This window comes from Heloderma suspectum, chromosome 13, assembly GCF_057233095.1.
Source record: "Heloderma suspectum isolate Gila_16-S chromosome 13, 16-S_ref, whole genome shotgun sequence".
NCBI classification, from domain to species: domain Eukaryota; kingdom Metazoa; phylum Chordata; class Lepidosauria; order Squamata; family Helodermatidae; genus Heloderma; species Heloderma suspectum.
Window position 1 is genome coordinate 18,430,406 of NC_139470.1, and position 21,294 is coordinate 18,451,699.

At 47.4% G+C, this 21,294-nt stretch overlaps 2 protein-coding genes across 2 annotated transcripts; one reads left to right on the top strand and one right to left on the bottom strand.

Moving 5' to 3' along the window:
• The first annotated feature begins 1,072 nt into the window (after positions 1-1,072).
• On the top strand, positions 1,073-13,802 carry ESS2 (ess-2 spliceosome associated protein). The gene is made up of 10 exons (XM_084820368.1): positions 1,073-1,331; positions 3,586-3,754; positions 4,377-4,472; positions 6,135-6,325; positions 6,937-7,057; positions 7,773-7,906; positions 8,455-8,557; positions 9,677-9,786; positions 12,042-12,157; positions 13,091-13,802. Exons 1-10 carry the CDS (start codon positions 1,176-1,178, stop codon positions 13,374-13,376), a joined length of 1,482 nt encoding a protein of 493 aa, XP_084676494.1. The 5' UTR covers positions 1,073-1,175; the 3' UTR covers positions 13,377-13,802.
• A 3,465-nt stretch (positions 13,803-17,267) lies between these two features.
• LOC146336121 (testis-specific serine/threonine-protein kinase 1-like) lies at positions 17,268-18,323 on the bottom strand. Its single transcript, XM_084820369.1, has one exon. It carries the CDS (start codon positions 18,321-18,323, stop codon positions 17,268-17,270), a length of 1,056 nt encoding a protein of 351 aa, XP_084676495.1.
• Positions 18,324-21,294: the final 2,971 nt, after the last annotated feature.

Genomic DNA, 21,294 nt, shown 5'->3' on the forward strand with positions numbered 1-21,294 from the left:
GTCCCTTTCTCCTTTTGCCTTCAGTCTTTCCCAGCATCAGGGTCTTTTCCAGGGAGTTTTCTCTTCGCATTAGGTGGCCAAAATATTTGAGCTTCAGCTTCAGGATCTGTCCTTCCAATGAGCAGTCAGGGCTGATTTCCTTTAGGATGGGCTGATTTGACCTCCTTGCAGTCCAGGGGACTCGTAAGAGTCTTCTCCAGCACCACAGTTCGAAAGCATCAATTCTTCGGCGCTCAGCCTTCCTTATAGTCCAGCTCTCACAGCCATACGTTACTACTGGGAAAACCATAGCTTTGATTATGCAGACCTTTGTCGGCAAGGTGATGTCTCTGCTTCTTACTATGCTGTCTAGGTGTGTCATAGCTTTCCTCCCAAGGAGCAATCGTCTTTTAGTTTCATGGCTACAGTCACCGTCTGCGGTGATCTTGGAACCCAAGAAAGTAAAATCTGTCACTGCTTCCATTTCTTCCCCTTCTATATGCCAGGAAGTGATGGGGCCAGATGCCATGATCTCAGTTTTGTTAATGTTGAGTTTCAAACCAGCTTTTGCACTCTCCTCTTTCACCCTCAACAAGAGGCTCTTGAGATCCTCTTCGCTTTCTGCCATTAGGGTGGTATCGTCTGCATATCGGAGGTTGTTGATAATTCTCCCAGCAATCTTAATTCCGACCTCTGATTCATTCAACCCGGCATTTCTCATGATGTACTCTGCATATAAGTTAAATAAGCAGGGTGACAATATGCAGCCTTGTCGTACTCCTTTCCCAATTTTGAACCACTCGGTTGTTCCATGTCCGGTTCTTCCTGTTGCTTCTTGGCCCTCGTACAGATGGTCCAAACATAACCGGAACTTATCGCGCGTTTGTGCCGCCCTTACTTTGATCTAACTCTATGGCGCGGCTTGCGTGACGTAATCCCCGCGATATGGCGGCGGCGGTAGGGAAAGGGCGTTCCCTGACTCCACGCCAAGACTACAAATCCCGTCAGGCGTTGCGCGCGCCCCTTGCGTGGGGCACGCTGGGAGAGAAAGAGGGCGGGAGCTGGCGGCCAACTTCCGGGCGTCGCCGTCGTTGTTTCCGGAAGTGCGAGCGCGCCGTCGCCGAGGCCGTGCGTCCGGCGAAGGCCCCTCTGCCCCGTTGCTAGGGGCGACCGGGGATTTCTGGGCCTAGCGGGAGATGGAGCAGCCCGGGCCCGTGGTGGGCTCTGCCGCCTCGGCCAGGGCGCTGGTGCCTGTCCAGGCCGAGGCGCGCGCTGTGGCCGTGGTGAAGGAGGCGGCCCAGGAGGCCCCCAAGAGCCGCAAGAGGGTCCTGGACGAGGACAGCTACATCCAGGCGAGTGGACGAGGGAAGGCCGGGCCGGGCCGGGCCAGGGGGTGGGCTTGTGGTCCGCTAGGGATCCCGCATGGCGGCGACGTGGCTGGAGTGTCTAACTAGGCCTGGGGAGACCCGGGTTCGAATCCCCCCTCGGCTGTCAGGTGGCTGAGCCAGTCGCTCTCTCCTCCTCCCGCAGTCTACCTCACAGGGTTGTTGTGAGGACACAATTGGGAGTGTTTAGGCAAGAAACCCAGTAAGCACCTCTTGAGCTGAGGGTGGTGGCCTGGGGACGGTATTTTATTAATGCGATGTGTGTGATCTTTGTTTCAGGGAGCAATGCCGGTTCTCCTTTCTCCCCTACCCCCAAAAGCACCAGGTGACCTTAGTCAAGCCAGCCTCTTTCCACCGCAGCCTTCACATTTGTAGCGTAGGGGTGATACTGCCTGCCTTGCAGGGCTGTCAAAAGGATCACGCAATGAAGCGTGAGAATAACGACCATTCGAAGGCAGTATATGAGCAATAATATCCCTCCTGCTCTCCAGCCAACATAAGGCAGTGTACATACCCCCCCCCCCCGTCCCACCCCAATTTTATCCTCACAACAGCTGTGGTTCTTAGACCGTGGGCGGGGTGCTGGGGGACACTGAGTTACAAGAAGGGAGGGCAGCCTGGAGACCCTCCCCTCCCAGCAAGTACTTTAGTGGAGGAGAGCCTTTGGCTGGAGGCCTAATCCAGCCCACTGATGTTCCCATCAGGTCTGCGGAGGCTTTGGCTTCTTCTGTGGGCCCTGCCGGAGACCCACCCCCAGGAGTCTACCAGGAGCTTGGGGAGGGGGTGTTATTTCTGACCATTGAGGGCTGGGGGGGCGCGGGCATCTGCCCCTCGCTGCAACTCAATTCCTCTCCCTTGCTATGCTCAACTGGGAGTAAGCCTCCCTGACATCAGTGAGAATTACTTCTGAGTAGATACACACAGGGCTGTGTTGATGATTTTGTCAACAACAAAGTTGCTTATGTCGTAATAAGTTTTCTAGCTTTTAAGGTGTCGCAAGGTTCTTTGCTGTGTTGGCCGCGAGGGTCTAATGTAGCTATCCCTCCAGAAATCCTTTCAAAATGGCTGTGTTAACCATGGAACCTGCAGAGAGGCAGGGTGCATATGGGATCTTCCTGCCTCAGCAGCATCTAACCGGTCTGGCTGGCAGGCTCCAAGGTGTGTGGGTGGAACACAAGATGCTTTGTTCTAGTCCTCTTCTCATGCCAAAGTTGGAGTAGAGCCCCCAGTCTCTAGATTGCTGTACTGGTGGGCTGCACACACCCAGCGCTCTTGAGGAGTCTGTGTGCTTGACAGAGAGAGAGGTTGTGGGGATGGGAAGGTAGAGTAAGTCCTGGAGTCCCAAAAGCCAGAGAACCACTTTTGTGATGCGTTCAGGGAGGGACCACAGCTCAGTGGTAGGGCACCTGCTTTGCATACAGAAGATCCCAGGTTCAATCAGGATCAGGTAGTTGGTGAAGGGAAAGACCATGCTCAGCCCAAGACCCTGGAGAGTTGCTGATCGTCAGAGTTGGCAGTACTGGGCTAGGTGGACATATAGGGAAGCTTCCAGTGTTCTTATACAATGTGACATGTCAATGAGATTTATGTAGACTGAAGGTTGGGGCAAGAGCATCCTGGATAAAAGCTGTTTGGGCTACCAAATAAGGTGCTTGAATACCTTGTAAGAGGGGGGTGGGGAAACACTTTCATCCTCAAGGGCTGGATTCCATTTTGGAGAAGCTTTTGGGGGCCGCAGTCCAGGGACAGGCAGGGTTGAAGGCAAAAGGGGTGAGGCCAAAAATGCAACCACACCACACCCCCAACACATTAAAGCTCTTAACTGCAGTAACTAAGCCTTAGAAGAGGCTTTTCAGCCTTTTTGAATGGGAGGAAAAATTGACCGCTAAATGATTAGTGGTCAGGAGAAAGTGAGTGGGGCCAGAGAAAGGGAGCGTGATCATCTGTGGAATGCCAGAGGGCTGGATTGGGAGCCAGACTTGGCCTCCAGGCCTGAGCCTCCCCCCCCCTTGTTTGCTGTAAGATGTAATGCATCTCTGATGTGCCACATAGAGCACACAAGTTGAAGGGTTGACAGGCCTGGGTTAACAAACTGTTGCAGTTAAGTCCTTTTCTCAGAATCCACAAAATTGCATTGTCCTATTGCTTTAAATCTATCTCACCCCCCCCCCCCCAAATAAAATTGTATCAGGAACAGTTACTGTAAATTCGTGTCTTGCAGAGTCTGGAGAAAATCATCCAGAGGGATTTTTTCCCTGATGTTGAGAAGCTGCGTGCTCAGAAGGACTATGTAGAGGCTGAAGAAAGTGGTGACTTGGAGAAAATGAGACAAATAGCCATCAAATTTGGCTCTTCCTTGGGCAGATCTTCCAAAGACACCCCTGCGCCATGTAAGAATTTGTTTTGGCGCTTGGGCCATTGGTATTGAGCTTTATTGCAGAGTTCTGAAGATGCTGCATGATGCGGGGGAGGGGGGTGTTTACGACTCAGAAGATAATACCTGCTAGAGAATTTTATATAAGGCACCAATTCTTGCTTCTAATGCCGTTCCTGGCACATTAAGCTTTCTGAGGGTGCAATTCTGCTTGCAAACAAGGTGCACGTTCACTGCATGCCTTGTTTGCTTGCAGAATCATCCAGTTTTTTGCTGCTGTCACCGTGGCAATTTTGGCGCTTGGAGTGGGATCCGGCCCCTTGTGGGTTCCAGGGTAGGAGGGCAATGCGGCCTTCTTGACTCTCAGATGTTCCCCAGTCTTGATTTATGTATGGCATTGTATTATCTATATATTGCATCTTGCTCTTTCTCCAGGGAGCTTAAGGCAGCATATATGATCCCCACCCACTTTTATCCTCGCAACAACTGCAGCTAGTAGATTTGTCTGAGAGATGATGACCTCCCCAAGGTTGCTCAGTGGGGATTTGAATGTGAGCCCAAGTCCAAAATCTCACTGGCTTTCTGAACAATGGTTTTCTGAGCTTGGTAAATCTGCCCTTTTTTACCCTTTTGAATAGATGTTACTCCAGCAACATTTGAAACACCTGAGGTTCATCCTGGCGACCCCTCTGTATTGAATAAACCCAAGCTCACAGTGAAAACCCGAGAAGAAGGTGAGAAATGCCATTTTTTCCCCAGTTGTTCAAAATGTTGCCATTTGTGTTTGGTACTGAGAAACTTACGGGAGGAACTATAGCTGAGGGACAGAGTATGTGCCCTGCACACAGAAGGCCCCAGGTTTAGATGCTAGTATCTCTGGTTAAAAGGATCTTGGGTAGCTGGGTTGGGAAAGAACTCTGACTGAGACCTTTAGAGCATTACTTCAAAGTACCTTCATAGCTACCCTTTCCTACATAGTTAATACACAGGAATGAATCATGATGGCTTCACAGAGAGGAGGTTGAACATGAATTCAGGCTGGAGGACCAAATCAGAAATAACGTGAGCCTCTATTGTAGTTACAAATAACTTCCATAATTTCATATATCATAACATGGTTGGCAGGTATCCCAATACATCTGGCCATGTTTGCACTTTGCAGTATTCTTCTCCTGTAACTCCATCACTGCCCAAAGCAGCTTATTCCACTCCCCCCTCCCCCCGGTTTGTAACGAGGAAGCGGAGAGAACAAGAACGGTGTGGGAATAGGGAGAAGGGAAGTCAGCCTTTGAACAATCTTGTTATTTTAGGCTTAGCAGTCAGGATGGCAAAGTCATGTAGGGAAAGTACTTTCAGTTGTAGCATATGCTTCTCTTGGAGACATGCTGATCCTTCAGTTTGAGCATCTTCTAGAAGCAGCATAAGAGCTGAATATAGTTTTATTTGTATGGTTTTTCTTTCATGTTAATGTGTATGTGGGCTGGTTCTGATACTAGCCTCAAATCATAGGTTGGTGTTATGAGCAGAGCTTCTGAGGAGCCTCAGGCTTGTGTGCTTCCCCCTTCCTCTCCCCTCATTTGAAGCAATTCCCTCCCTCTCTCCTCTCCAGGTTTGAGGCAAGCCATGGTTTGTCATTTCATCTGAACTTGCATACTGATCTGCACTTGTCCCGCAAACTAGGTTAAAGCCTGACTGTGAAATTGAGGCCTGATTGTGACTTCCAGTTCTGGAAATCATGATTTCCATGTTGCTTTGGATGAAATGGCAAAGAAGGAAGGCAGTACATGTAAGAGGAAGAGGGAATGAGTGAGGCCTGAGGCTCTTTGAAACCTCATGGTGCCGTGCCATGGCTTGGGTGGTACATCTGAATCGGCCCATTGTTACCCACTGCAAGCCTTCAGGATGGGGTGGGCTATAAATTAGAGTTGACAATATTTTTAAATATTTAAACTTTTACCCATTTTCAATTTTGAACTCGCAGCCATGAGGCCATACCAGTTTCTTAAAAATGCAGTTTTTTTAAAGGGACTTCCCAGAATTGTGCCCTGAGGCCCCATGTAGGCCTGGGGAGATGACACTAACAAAAGCGAGCAAAGGGCTGGATGCGCCTGATCTTGTCTGATCTCAGAAGCTAAGCAGGGTCAGCCCTGGTTAGTACTTGGATGGGAGACCTCCTGGGAATCAGGCTTCCTGCACTGAGCAGGGGGTTGGACTCAATGGTCTTGCAGGCCCCTTCCAGCCCTAGGAATCTATGATTTCTAAGCTTGTCACCTAGTTCATGTGTCATAGCTTCTGGCACCATTCCCAGTGCCTTGTTTGAAAGTGTGGGGAATCCACACTTCTGAAGAACTGAGGCTGGAAGTGTGTCTATGTTGTCTTTTTTTTATGTGCCTTAGCTGCATCCCTCTTGCCGTCAGGAGAAACGGAGGAAGAAGATAGCAAAGATGCTCTGCCCAGCCTGGACAGCTTCTTGGCAAAACACACTAGCGAGGATAATGCTTCATTTGAGCAGATCATGGAAGTCGCTGAAGAGAAGGAGAAAGCTAGGCATTCATGGCTCTACGAAGCTGAAGAGGAATTCGCCCAGGTGGGAGAAGGAGCTTGTGTTTCTGATCTCGTTAAGTGGCTCCATGTCGAAAACTTGTCTTCTGTTGGTCAAAGAGGAGAAATTATTTTCCTAACATCTCTCCCTTTGGAAAGAGAACTTTTGGATTGCATTCCCTTCTGAAAGGCTAATCTGTGAGCTATGCCCTGAAGCATATGCAGCGACTTTGCTGAAGCTGAACAGGTCTGGGTCTGGTCATGCTTAATGCCTGGTGGGAGACTGCCTGGGACCCCTAGATCTGGGTAGATCTCCAGACGTTTTGGACTTCAACTCCCATAACCCCCCGCCAGCATAGCCAATGGTCAGGAATGCTGGGAGTTGGAAGTCCAAACATCTGGAGATCTATCTTCTGCCCACTCCTGCCCTAGATTAAATTGCTTTGCACTTTATGTACATCTCCTTGATTTTTTACTGAAGAAAGGGGGGATATAAATATAATTCATAAATAATTGGGGATCTTTATTCTCTGTAACAAAAAATGTAAAATCTGTACTCTCAGGTAAGTTGCAGGTCCATTTAACTTGCATCTTTACTTTCTGTACCTTTGCTTGTGTGTTCCTAGAACTGAAGATGGTTCTTAAATTCTGTTTCAGCGACATCAGGAGCAGCTGGCGCTTCCATCGGCAGAAGAACAACAGGCCCTGACTAGTGGGAAAGCTGGGGTGGAGACCTGGGAATATAAGGCTAAGAATTCCCTGATGTACTATCCACCAGGTGCGAAAAGTGGTGTTGCAAGTGTCTCAGCAACTGGAGACACCTAGATGGATTGAGCACACTAAGAACACATACACGACACCTCCTGCCATGTCTGCGTTCATCTTACAGTACCTTCTTAAATATTTTGTCTGTGCATAATTTGTATTTACTGCCCACTGGGTAATGCGGCCGCAGTTCACATGTAACAACAACCCATGGGTTTCTTAAACCATGGGTTGTCGGGGCTGAGCAGCAACAAATGTGTGTGCTGCCTCCCGTATGTTTGTAGCTTTCCCTTTCAATTTCAGTGTTCTGTTCTTGGGTTGTTATCGTGACGTCCAAATCCAGAAACCTGGGGTTGTTGTTGGCTTAACTTTGGGTTGCTCAACCCCTAAACAACCCAGAGTTTCTGTGTTTGGACATCATGATTAGCCAGGAACGGATGTTGTTAATTGAAAGTGTAAGCAATGAGTGTATGACAGGAAGTTTGCTTGCAGCTAGATAATGACAATTTCCTGCCAGTTAGGTTCACTGGGTTTCCCTGAGTTCTAGCATTAAGGGAAAAAATGGGTGGGGTGGGGAATATCTCTCCACTCTGTCTACACTGTGGCGTGAGATCAGAGGGGGCATGAAAATGGAATTGCAGGAATACTCTTGCTAACTATTTCTGTCGAACATCTGTCACAACTATGTAATAGCAAGCCTCCTCTCTGATAACGTATTCCCTTTCCAGGCGTTCCCGATGAGGAGGAGATGTTTAAAAAGCCGCGAGAAGTTGTCCACAGAAACACCCGCTTCCTGAAGGACCCATTCAGCCAAGCTGTGAGCAAATCCCAGCTCCAGCAGGCTGCGGCCCTCAATGCTCAGGTGGGGAGTAAAGCACACTGGTGCTGAAATGGCATTCTCCATATCCAGTTTTTAAATTTAAAAATGCATGCCCGCCCGCATCTACAAATGGATGAAAGCAATCATACAAATATAAAACAATGCATGCAGGAAAAAAATGAAATAATTCAGGGTGCAATCCTGTGCATGTTTAGACAGAAAAAAGGCCTGCAACTCCCAGCATGGCTGGCTGGGGCACGATGGAAGTTGTAGGGCTTTTTTCTGTCTAAACATGCATAGGATTGCATCTTTAGTCTTACAAGCGGAAAGCAAGGCTTCTTAAAACCCCTCTATCTGTTAAGCACATTTTAAACAGGAAAGAGAAGCCCAAGGCAAGTCAGTTTTGCCTCTGATTTTGAGTCTTCTCAACTGGGTTTTTTTTTTAATGGTGAGCCATTTCAGATCTTATTCAGAGGCATCGAAAGATTGGAAACACGTGTTCAAAAATTATGGTGAAATGCTGAGCTGATTTTTTAACATGCTATGTAAGTGATTGTTGCTAAGCAATAATCCTTCTCTGTTCAATCTAGTACAAGCAGGGTAAAGTAGGTCCTGATGGGAAGGAGCTCATCCCCCAGGAATCTCCAAAGGTTAATGGATATGGATTCGTGGCCACGCCCTCCCCTGCTCCTGGTAAGAAGACAAGCTGCACATTCTGTTGTAAGAAGAGTAGATTAGTTTGTAGTTCAGCAAGGTAGATCTGCATATTCCATTAGCAAATGTGGCTAAGTGTTGAGCCCTGGACCTGCATACAAGATGAAAAGAATCTTAATTGAGAAATGAAATTTACAGATAACGGAGATAATACAACAAGGGGGCGGGGACACACACCAAAGGATGGCTTATGGAGTAAATATTTACCTAGTGAATCATGATCTGCTATGTTAATAACGTGGGTCTAAGCTTGGGCTTTTGGTCCCACCAAACTGATGTTTGTTCAAGAGGCTTTTCTGTAAGCTTCCTTGTAGCCTTGAGCACTTGGGACACTGCAGCAGTGCTGGTATTACAGGGGCAGGCAGAGGGAGCCAGGCCCCCTTTACCGTTGTGCTGAACCCCTTCACAGCTGCTTTCAGAAGGTTATATTTGGGGGGGGGGGGTGTTGGTGGTGGTAAACATTAGGGGAAATGTCCCGATGGAAAGAGCTGCTGTGCAGTGGAACGGGATGCCTCAGGAGGTGGTGGGCTGTCCTTTGCTGTGGAGGTATTTAAGCCAATGCTGGATGGCCATTTGTGAGGGATGCTGCAGCTGCGTCCTGCGTTGCAGATCCTGCCGTTGAGCACAGGGTTGGACTAGGTGACCTCTAAGTTCCCTTCCAACTATGATTTTGCTAAAATCAGGAGGCGTTGGGGGTTAAGGGTTTTGGATTTCATTTCTCTCCCCTCTACGCACACAAGTCAAGCACTTTCCTGTCTGTCCTGTCTGTCTGTCTGTCTTTCTTTCTTTCTTTCTTTCCAATTACATTTATATTCTGCCTTTTTTCCTCTTGTAAGGTGGCTTACATGGTCTTCCTCTGCACATTTTATTTTCACAACAGCCATGTGAGGTAGGTTAGGCTGAGAGTCAGTGATTGGCCTAAATGGCCCAAAATTACCCGTGAGCTTCAGAGCCGAGTGGGGACTAGAACCCAGATCTCCCAAGTCCCAGTTCATCACTCTAACCTCTACACTACACAAGCTCTCTACGTGACAGTGCTTAAGCGAAGAGCTCTCTTGTCTGTTTTGTATAGACTAATTTGCAAAACTCTCTTCGTAGGTGTGAATGACTCCCCTCTTATGACATGGGGCGAGATAGAAAGCACCCCCTTGCGTTTAGAAGGTTCAGATACACCGTACGTGGACAGGACTCCTGGACCGGCTTTCAAGGTAGTGTAAAAATCCAAATTAGGAAACTGGGACTCGTGGTATCATATAGGATGCAAATGGGGCATGGCCTGACTGCAGAGAGAGGTTTGTAGCCCTCTCACCTTTGACTAGGAATGGCAGAGAATTCCGCCACGGACTCCAGTGAGGCTGGATTCTTTGGAATCCGGGCCCCCGGAGTCCGTGGTGGAACAGAGCAATCCCCCGCCCCCCGCGAAATCTGTGTGGACTGGATCCTACCTGCCTCTGGTGGGTCTGGATCTGGCCGCTGCTGGCTGCCGTCTGGGCTGCCGCCACAAATGGGATCCTGCATAGCAGACACCATTTGTGTGCCTCCCTTTGGCCGTGATAGGCTTCGTAGAGATTTACGTAAATCCTTACATAGCGTATGACGGCAAAGCAGGGACACAAACGGTGTCCCCTATGCGGGACACCATTTGCGGGTGCAACCTGGCCGCGGCCAGAAGTCAGGCTGTGGTGGACGGCCCCGGCTGGTGGCTCCGCGGACTTGCTGCAGAGTGGAGCCAGCCAGGGAAGATTCTGGGGGGCAGAAACGGATCGCCTCCCCCCTGGCGGACCCCCCGTGGATGCAGGTAAGTGGGGTTTCGTACACCCCTACCTTTGGGTGAAAATAGCATGTTTGGTCCAGGAAATTGCCGGTTTACTGCTCTAGCATCTGAAACCTCTGCTGTGTTTGCCCAGTATGGGCTGGATTAAAGCCCAGAACTGACTGGGCCGTTATCTGTAAGCAGCAGAGGGGAGGCAGTGCTTCTTATCCCATAGCAGGCACTTAATTCAGGCAGTTAGCTCTGTGATAAGTGTGTGATTTTTTCCGTGGTGTAGCTCTTTGTGCTTGATGTGAAGCTCTTAGATTTCTTTTAACTGTTTAAATCCCATCACCCCCTGCAGCATGATTTGAGTTCCAAGCTTAGAAATCTCTTACTGTTCTCACACTATATCTGTGTTCGCCACAGTAGATGGGTAAAAGGTGAAGAGGAAATACGTGTCCCCTAGCTACCAAAGGCACACAGCTTTGAGCTTGAGAGATGGTGACTATCCCAGGATCACCCAGCGAGCTTTGTTTCCCAGCTGGGATTAGAACCCAGGTCTCCGTCCTCGAAGTCCAATATTCCAGCCCAGTCTTTTCCAACCTAGTGCCCTCCATGGTTTGGGACTACGACTCCCACCATGTTTGGCTGTTGGCCATAGCTGGCTAGGGCTAATGGATTTGGAGTCTGCCAAAATATGGGCACCATCATGTTGGGAAGGTTGCTCTACACCATCCTGACTTTTACTGCTCTGATTGGGATCGCACTGTTGAACAGTTTGGAATGCACGTTCTAGAACATTTGACCTTTTCAGTGACCCATGGCGCTAAATGGACGATTTTTTGATGGTTTTTTTTTTGTTGCTGTGGCTGAATTTGACAGGGGCTGTATGCAGCCCACGTGTTGTCCATTCCTATTCTAGAGCTACGGTGTTGTCCTGGAAATGTTTAACAGCTTTCATAGCGGTAGAAGTTTATTTGTATTTAGCTGTAGGGCATCACAATAAAATCACCATCAAACAGAGGAAAAAAAAAAAAAGAAACAAGGTAAGCTAGACACTTATTCTTTACAAAGCAGTTGTGTAATTTCCGTGCAGCCAAAGCGATCAGGGTTACCATGTGACTAATAAAAGGTTAATCATCACACAGGAGTTCCACTGTGATATCCTGAGGTGAATGACTCAGGCACTGGGAGATTATTTATGAAATTAATTTCCCCTCTGGTTCTGAAAAGATAAAACAGCACATTATGTCCACAACCTGGCCAGAGACATAAACACAAAGCTGTTCCAACTAGCATACAGCCAGATACCTCCCCTCCAGATAGTTCAGTAAAAGCCCTGTACATCTGAGGATGAGTCAGTGTTTGAAAATAATATGCCCTAGAATTATTCCTTTTGATCTTAGCAAAGCAGCGTGAAAGACAGGCATCATTTACAAGTCTTTGCCCGCATCTTGACTGAAGACCCAGTTCCTCAGGATGTCATAACATTCACCACACAGCAAGGTCTCCGTAGGCAGGCTAAATTTCCTTGCCAGCTCTTGGCAGACCTCAGTTCAAGCCAGCTTGGCAAGATGGATATCATCCATTCCATTCCACCTCAGCCAGCGTCCTTCATAGCAAAAAGCGCAAGGGGGAGAACTGAAGCATTGTACAGAGGGGTCACTCTCAAAAATGCACTGGTAACCAGACTGGCTGCTGCTTTCACAGATCCTGGAGCCTGGACGGAGAGAGAGGTTGGGGCTTAAGATGGCCAACGAGGCAGCTGCAAAAAACCGAGCAAAGAAGCAGGAAGCTTTAAGAAGAGTCACAGAGAACCTTGCTAGGTGAGACATTTTGAACTTGGTTGCTGGGAGAGGAGGAAGTTCTCAGATGCTCCCTTGTGAAAATGAGAAGAGGTGGCATTTTGGAGAGCCAAAATGGTTGACCTGAATTTGGGAGTAAATTTTAGAAACAAATGTTTGATGTGGTTGGCTGTTTTGCTTCCTCTTTTCTTCTGTCCAGCCTGTGGAAGAATACAAACTTTATGTCCCTTTGGGATAAGCGGGGCTACATTGTGAAGGTAAAGGGTAGATATTCCGTGCCCAAAGTGCAGATTTTTTTTTTTTGCACAGGACACACCTGAGCATGTGAACACTGGCCTGCATTGGCTGCGTTTGGATATCATGCTGAACTATGGTTTAGTGAGATATTAACGAACCTGATCCCCCGTCCCCCATCCCCCCTGCACAACTGTGAGGAGGGGTTTGGAAGTTTTCACTTTTGATTGATCACAGCTTGCCTTATCATCCGAACCCAGCAAACTGAGATTCATCTTAACGGCAGTTAGTTTAAAAACAAATCAACTTCAAACCATGGTTTACGAAGCTGGCTTGTATCCACTACCAAAATGCGCACAAAAATTCATCATTTAGGGTAAAATAATTTCCATATGTGTGTTTTGAGAGAAAATAATTTAGAAATGTGCATTTTGTGAGAATGTGTCCCAAAATACATATTTAAATATACATGTTCATGGAGGCGTGTTTTATTAAAGTCACAGATTAATGTGGAGACAGGATGGAACAGATTTATAAATGAACACATGTGAAACTGACATGGGCCAAGAATACACTGATCTGTTCAGCCCTATGTCTAGGGGCTTTTGATGAGATCTTCAGCATCTGAAATGACCGTTCATATCAGCTAGTCCCCAGACTAGCAACCAGGAAAGCTGAACTCTTTTAACAAAATTAAGCAATACTTGTCTTTTCTTTCAGCCTTACTCCTAAAGGACTAAGCCCAGCGATGTCTCCAGCCATGCAGCGCTTAGTAAACAGGACTGCCAGCAAATTCACTGACAAAGCTCTGCGAGCCAGCTATACCCCATCCCCTGCACACCTCGGAACACCGGGCTACAAGACGCCAGCAGGTGGACCACAAACGCCCACAATCACCCCAGCTCCCAGCACACTCTCTCAAACACCAGTGACTCAGGACCCTGCCTCAATCACAGACAATCTGCTGCAGCTGCCTAAAAGACGCAAGGCCTCTGACTTTTTCTGAGGAACGCTCTCTCCCTTTTTCAGGGCCCTGCATAGCTGAATATGCAGGTGCTACTGGTGAAAGATGCACCATATTGGCGAGCAGCAGCAAGAGGGGCTCCCCGGATTGAGGATCTTTCTGCCCTGTAATCCTGCCGTACTCTATCACTTAACAAGCAGCCGGGAGGAACAGGACTAGACTATGCCTTTGCTGAGCAGAAAACTCCCTCTTGTGATCCTCTGCCAGTTGCACCTGGTACACAAGGAAGAAGACTATAGCCAAAACAGCATATGCAGCACGAACCATTCGAATTCCTTTTGGATATTTTGTTTTTACCAAGGGGGGACAGTATTGGTTGCATTTGGGTGCATCTAATTCTGTCTGTAGAGATGTTTTTATTTATTGAATGCAACGAGTCTCTGAATAAAGACCTGGCACACATTTGAATTAGTGGGTGTGCTTATGGCTCAGACATCACTGGAGGGGGAATTCTGATGAATACGTTTCATCAGAGCTAGTTTCCAGGTTATGTTTTTCATTCATGGAATGGCTTTTCAATGGCATGGTGCACATTATGCATGGTTGGGCATACAGAAAGCCTGGCTAGGGATGGTATGTTTGATATCCCCTGAAAGCTGGCGGGGTTGGCTTTATTATGAATATCCCACTCTGCTAAAAGTATCCAGAGTGGTGTTTAACATCATTGTAAAACCACATAATATGGGTTGGATCCAGATTATGTCATGCTTTAGTCCAGGAGTGCAGAACCTCCAGCTTGAGAGTCACATTCAGCCTGCCTGGAGTTCCCCCCCAAAGGCCACACCCCCTTCCCCTGGCCCCAGCTGCTTCCCCCTGACCACCAGTAGTTTGATGGTTCAAAGTGTATATCTTCACACAGCGCAGTTAAACTATGCTACCACAGGAAGTAGTGATGGCCACCAGTTTGGAGGGCTTTAAAAGGGTTAGACAAATTCCTGGAGGAAAAGGCTCTCAATGGCTACTAATCCTGATGGCTATGTGCTACCTCCAATACCAGTGAGCCTATGTACACCAGTTGATGGGGAGCATGGGTGGGAGGGTGCTGTTGCACTCATGCCCTGCTTGTGGGTTCCTGGTCAACCGCTGGTGAACAGAGTGCTGGACTAAAATGGACCCTTGGTCTGATCCAGCAGGGCTCTTTGTATGTTCTTAAAGTGGGAGGCCTGATGGATTGTACAGCACTCATTTTTTGTAGAAGTAGACAAATCTCTAGAGGGAAAAAACCCTGCAAATAGCACCCTTCACCAAAAACAAACCAACAGCCAAGCATGTTCAGTGCCCACAGCACGTTGAAGCTCTGTTGGGGGCGAGCTGAGGAAGGGAAGAAGTGAGGTGGAGATGAAATGAGGTGTCTTGGGAGAGTGGGCATGGCCAGCTGGAACCCTGAACAGCGGCTCTTCATAGTGCAATGTCTTGTTGTGGGGCCCGCTTGTGAGGTTGATAATGGCCAGCTTCAGTATGTAATACCATCACAGTTCACACATATGGAGCGCCAGGATCCAGCGTGTAGTGGATAGAGTGTTAAAGCGGAGAACACCCATCTGCCCAGGCATATTGTGAGGGGTGAAGCAGGAAGGGATAAAGCTGTAACAGAACAAGCATTCTTGTGACTGAAGCACACAATACAATTTTCTACCTACCCAAAACAGAGTAGAAATAACATTCTGCTGTGTGATTTTCCCCCTGGTGCATTCATCTGAAGTTGGCCATTATCCACATTACAAGCAGGCCCTGCAACAAGACATTGATTGCACTGTGAAGGACTTTTCAGGGCTCCAATTGGTCATGCCCATTTTCCCAAGATCAGATCTTGGTCATTGATCAGATCTCATGTGATCCGATCAATGAATGGTGTGTTAATGCTTCCAGGCTCGGAGGGAGAGTTAGAGGTCACAGATCACCGCAAGCATGTCCTGACTTGGCTCTGGCCAGTGTGATAATGGGACCCTATGACTCTCTGAAGCAAGGATTAGTAACTCAGGGTAATGCACACTGAAGTCACCATTGCCCTTTGTTGTGAGAATAAGCCTTGATTCTCGTCAAATAAAAACACAGGCAAAAGGATGAGTTATCATATATTGTCATATTCAACAGACTAAAAGACAGTAAGGTGAAGGCATCTCTCTGATCTGTCAGTTATGCATTTGTTTCGGGAGGCGGGACAGGATAGGAAGGGAAAAGACTTACATGGTAATATATAATGTTTCCAAGCCTCTCTCCTCTTAAACATGTTGATTCATCATGTCCAGCTCATCAAATGGTAAATATTGGAGGTCTATCAGTGGAACTGCATTTCCAGAAAGCCAGCCTTCCTAGGCCTGCTGCCTTCCAGATGCGTTGGACGAAGGCTCCCGCCATCCCGGCCAGCATGCTGGCTGTGGATGATGGGTGTTGTAGTCTGACGCATCTGCAGTGCACAAGGCTGGGGAAGGTTGCAATGGCATATGAGCTTATTATTCTTACCAGAGGAAATATCTGTGAAAAATTGCCACAGAGGAATGCCAAAAAAGCCAGCCAAGAGTTTCCACATTCTGAATTTGGGTTGGATTTTTTTTAACAAATATTTCCTCCTGGAGACCTTGGTAGGAAAAATGTTATGTCTTGAACAGGCAACGTACTGCGAAACCAACTTTCTGGGGATCAGGAAAACTCAAATCCTCCCTGTGTGTGTGTGGTGGTGAGGGCGGGGGGCTGGGAATGAAGGAAGCAATAAGAACCAAGAATCTTTGGCTATATGATTTCTAGGAAGCAGCAATAGCAAATGGCCAGTAGTTCTGCTCTGTGAACAGATCTGGTTTATCAAACCAAAATACGAGATGAAATGGAAACTCTTAGCATTCTTGTACACAACAGGCTTCCCCAACCTGGTGCCTTCTAGATGTGTTGGGACTATAGCTCCCATCTCCCCAGCCATTGGCCGTGCTGGTTGAGGATGATGGGAGTTAGAATTCAACAATAGCTGGAAGGCAACAGGTTTCCTGACCCCTGCAGTGTACAACACCCTCTGAGAAAATGGAACTTCAGTTAGGTGCTGGCTGGGTGGATGAAACTGTCACTCAGCAAGCTCTAAACCTCCCGCATCTAAATAACCCGATCAAGTTCAAGGAGCTCAGTAGGCAGTAATGTTCCCAGTTCAGGGACAAGGCCATCAAGGCCTCTTTCTGGTTGAGAGCTCTACACTAGGAGTCATATTAAGGAAGCTAACACTTTTGAAAAGCTGGGATTGGCCATTATCTCAAACGTTTGGTGGGGTGGGATGGAGGCAGAACACGGAGATGTCCATTATCCTCTGATTGCCTAGGGATGAGTCAAGTAAGGTCCATATAGGGTCATGAAAGGGCTTCCAGGGAGGACTTTAAGACTCTGTTAGCAGCTGCCTTCCCCTCTGTAATGAGGCCTCACCCCTCGCTTTGAGATTTTAGGCCTGTTGTTTTCAAAGGCACCTAAGCTGGAATTCCAAGGTGGTTTAAACTAGGGGTGGGCAGAAAGTAGATCGCCAGCTATTTTGGACTTCAACTCCCAGCATTCCTGACCCATTGGCCAGGAACATCTGGTGATCTACCTTCTGCCCACCCCTGGTTTAAAACACCACTCTATGTCTTGAGTCTATGGGGAGCCATCATAGGCAGCTGACAGAGCAAAAAATGATCTATTTAGAAAATATTTAATAGAATTGCTTTTTAAAAGTGCTTATTAAAGAAAGCCCTTCCTTTCTTTTCCATTTTACTCTCTCTCCTTTTCCAATAGTTTGCTCCATTCACCTCTTATCTAACCTGTACCCCACCCTGCTACCCAGACCTTTGTCCGCTGCGTTACTCAGACCAACTATTGCCTACTGCTTGAGTTGATGGGCGTCCTTCAGTCCTGTTGGTGCTAGAGGTCTGTTTCAAACTGAGCTATAATTGTGTCAATGTCATCTTGTTTTTCTGTTTCAGTCACTTCCTCAAGTTCTTCTACTGCTTCCAACCGGGTTGGCACTACTGATTTGGACTCGGCTTTGTGGTTTGGTTCCACCTCTGTCCTCGGCTCTGCCTTTTGCTCACCCGCAGTCCGGGAGCACTCTCCATTTTTGGAGATGGAAATTACCGATAAAGCCCTGGCTTTAGGAGGCTGCATCCATATGTGACTCAAAACCTCTTCGATGCGGAGCCGCCGGGCCACGTCAGGTTGGAGCATGCGGTAGATCAGATCTTTGCATTCAATGGTCAGGTTTTTCGACTTGGGGAAATGCACCCGGTGCTCTTTCTGCATCTTGAGCATTTTCCGAATGTTCGAGTCATCATAAGGCATGGAACCACAGACCATTATGTACAGGATGACCCCTAGACTCCACATGTCGTAAACCTTGGGCTCGTATGGGATGCCTTGTAACACTTCAGGGGCTGCATAAGCAGCAGAACCGCAGAAAGTTTTGCTGAGGATAATTTTGCCTTCGTCATCGCGAGACAAGCGCTTGGAGAAGCCAAAGTCTGAGAGCTTGATGTGGTAATCTTTGTCCAGAAGGAGGTTTTCACATTTCAAGTCCCGGTGGACGATGTCAGCATCATGGCAATATTTAATAGCAGCACATAACTGACGGAACATCTTGCGTGCGATGTCTTCAGGCATTGCCCCTTTGGTCTTGATGAACTCTAGCAGGTCTCCTTGGATGCCAAGCTCCATCACAATGTAAACTTTACCATCAGATGTTTCAAAGATTTCATAGGTTTTGATAATCGATCGGTGATTCACTTTGGCTAAGATTTCTATTTCTCTCGGAAGGAACCTCTCTAGAAAGTCCGGAGGTGCTTTTTTCCGGTCAATGATTTTTACCGCGACGTCAAATTTCAAGCGTTCAGAGAAGGCAGATTTCACCTTCGCGTAAGACCCTTCTCCTAAATTTCCTCCCATGACGTAGCCTCTTTTTTTAAGGATGGCAGCATCGTCCATGATGCTACAGGCAGCCGTTAGGATTAGTTTGGTCACGTGGTCGACATATGTATTCAGCCAGTTAAGGTGTGTTCCATGGCTGGTGGTCATCTGGGGAATGCCTTGTTCTTGGAAGCTGGGTGATGTAGAATTTTCAGCATTGTTTAATGGCTGATGTCTCCATGTGATGTCACAAAGCTAAGCTAAGAAGAATAGTTAAGTGAATTAATCTTTCTTGTTCAGAGCTAGTATAAAGCAACTAGAAGCCAGTGGTAACTCAAGCTCATTGAGAGAAATAATATTTTCAACTGGAACGTTACTTTTTTTTGTTTGTTTTTTTAAAAACTTGGTCTCTGCCCTTGTTTTTTTTTAGTTCCACAACAGAAGAAGGAAAAGGGTTCCTAAGTGTCTTGTGCAAAAAGACTTCTGATTCTTGCAAGTAGACCTGTTTGCTATTTTCTTTCCAGCTTCATGATAGTGGCAAACAACCTCAAAATTATTTGAACAGGGAATTTTTTCTCCCTACATTGCTCATACATTAGATTAGCTTCTCAAGAGTTTGAAAAACTTCTTCCAGCTTTGAATGGGCACTTCCCTTGTAGTCTGGCCCCGTATAACGAATGCAATGGTTTCCTGTGAACACCCATGTCAGCGGATGAGGTACGTTGTCCTGACTGAGTCTACTTCTCCAAAGATTCCCGCAATGCACTGGAGTTCCAAGGGAATCATACGGCACCATTTTTGAAATGCCATATCTCATAAAATATGGCACATAGAAGAGTGAGCGTGGTGTCAAATCCCAATGTTTTCAAGGTAAAGGAAACCAACAGACAGATTAACATGACCATCACATAAATCAGCAGACACTGATATGGGCTGTTACTATTTATTTGCACCTTAAGTAAACGATGGCAGAATACAGATCCACATACATTAAAAAGAAAGACGCTGAAGGAAAAAAAAATTAGTAAACTCTTATTTCAGAGGTGAACAGATTTTGTTTTTAAATGTGTCATTGTGTTTTTAGATCTTTACACTGTTCCTGGCTTTTACTCTCCCCCCCCTGCCCGTCCCCCTGCATTGGCCTTTGGTTTCATTCTGTTCTAACTTCTGATATTATGTTTTATCATGTTGTATTTTATAGTTTTAATTTTTCTGAACCACCCAGAGAGCTCTGGCTATTGGGGGGGGGGGTACAGGAATGTGATAAATCAATACCACCCCCGTGCCACCTCCTGGTCTGGCGAAGTCAATAAATGAAAGGAAAGAAGTGCAGCCACATGACACTTGAGAAGTTAAAGGCTCAGAGAAGCCTCCTCCAGCTGGGTGCCCTCCAGATGCGCTGGACTACAACTCCCATTGTCCCCAGCTAGCATGACCATTCTATGCCAGCTCAATATGATGGGAATTCTAGTCAGCTGGTCTAGAATGCTGTGGCCAGGCTATTAACTGGGACTGGTTACAGGGAGCATGTGACTCCCTTGTTACAACAACACCACTGACTACCAGTCTGTTTCTGGCCAGTATTCAAAGTGTTGGTTATGACCTATAAAGCCCTATATGGCTTGAGACCAGACTGCCGTCTCCCATATAAGCCTGCCCAGCTCTTAAGAACTTCAAGAGAGGCCCTTCTTCCGAGACTACCACATTCAGAGGCGTGCTTGATGGCGACGCGAAAGAGGGCCTTTTTGGTGGCTGCTCCCAAGCTGCGGAACTCCCTCTCAGGGGAGGCTGGGTTTCCTCCCTTTCTGCTTTCTGTCTGCTGGCAGGCAAAGACCTTTTTATTCAAGCAGGTCTTTGACGTGTAAGCAGGTCTCATAGGTCGGATGCTGTTTTTATTCTGTTATAGTTCTATTTTTAATTGTGTTTTAATGCGTTTGTTTTGTTCTTATTTTAATCAAGTTTTATTTATGAATGTAAGCTGCCTTGAGTGCCATTTTTCTTTGTAGAAAGGCGGGGTTCAAATCAAATCAATAAATAACCAAATAAACACCCGGAGGGCACACCAGGTTGGGGGACCAGGCTGGCTTGGAGCATCCTTTCCAGGCACACAAAATGGGTCATCCTTCTGGGGCAGGTGTCAGATGGGATCCGACGCAGCCAGAGCCTGAGCGGTTTGGCAGAATCATTCCAGTTAGGGAATCTGGTTGTGAGGCCTGAGTTAATGATGGAGGAATGACGATGGTGGTGATTCATGACAAATTTGCTATGTAAGCAGGCAGGAAGCAGCTGCTGCTGGTGTCACAGAAGGCCCGCTTTTGAGCAATGGTGCTGCCAGTAATTTTAGACTCTGGGCTTAATGGTCCGGTGAGGGGGCCCCCAAGGCTGGCCCAAGATATTTTGCTGCCTGAGGCGAAGAACAAGATGGCGTTCCCTCCCATTCCATGTACAAAATCTGACAAGACTAAACCTTTCTTCAACACTGGTGGTGGGACAGCATCCTCTGCCATACTTGAAGGCAGGAGATGATCTTTGGGGTGCAGGGCAGGCTGTGCGGCACACAGCTCTGTCCTTCAACACTTTGCTGCCACCTCTCAGCATCTGCCACCTGAGGCCACTGCCTCGCTCTGCCTAATGGTAGGGCTGGCCCTGGGGGTCCCTTCTTACACGGCCATGTTGTATTGCTTCAGTTGTGAAGTACACAGTTAACATTTCTCTTTTCCGTGCTCCCTTGCCATTCTCTGCCTTACAACTGCTTCTACATTCTTGATAGGTTAGGGCCAAAAAACCGCGGCCCCCCAACCCCCCTTTTTTGGAACTCCCTGCCCCTGGAGGTCAGGCAGGCAGGCACCAGCACTGTGTTGCCTCTGACACCTCCTGAAAACAGCTCTACTCCAGGAAGCATTCCTGAACTGACCTGCCATGGTTTTTATCTGCAGGCTGTTTTTAAAAAGAATAATTTCAATATGGTGTTTTAATCTTTTTGCTGTTTTACCTCTTCTGTTCACCGCTCTAGAATCTGCTTTAGATATGGAGCGGTATACAAGTGTTT

Coding starts and splice junctions, on each gene's coding strand:
- ESS2 (XM_084820368.1), top strand. CDS start 1,176: ATGGAGCAGCCCGGGCCCGTGGTGGGCTCTGCCGCCTCGGCCAGGGCG. Junction 1,332..3,585: donor ACGAGGACAGCTACATCCAG/GCGAGTGGACGA, acceptor CGTGTCTTGCAG/AGTCTGGAGAAAATCATCCA. Junction 12,158..13,090: donor GTCACAGAGAACCTTGCTAG/GTGAGACATTTT, acceptor CTTTTCTTTCAG/CCTTACTCCTAAAGGACTAA.
- LOC146336121 (XM_084820369.1), bottom strand. CDS start 18,323: ATGGACGATGCTGCCATCCTTAAAAAAAGAGGCTACGTCATGGGAGGA.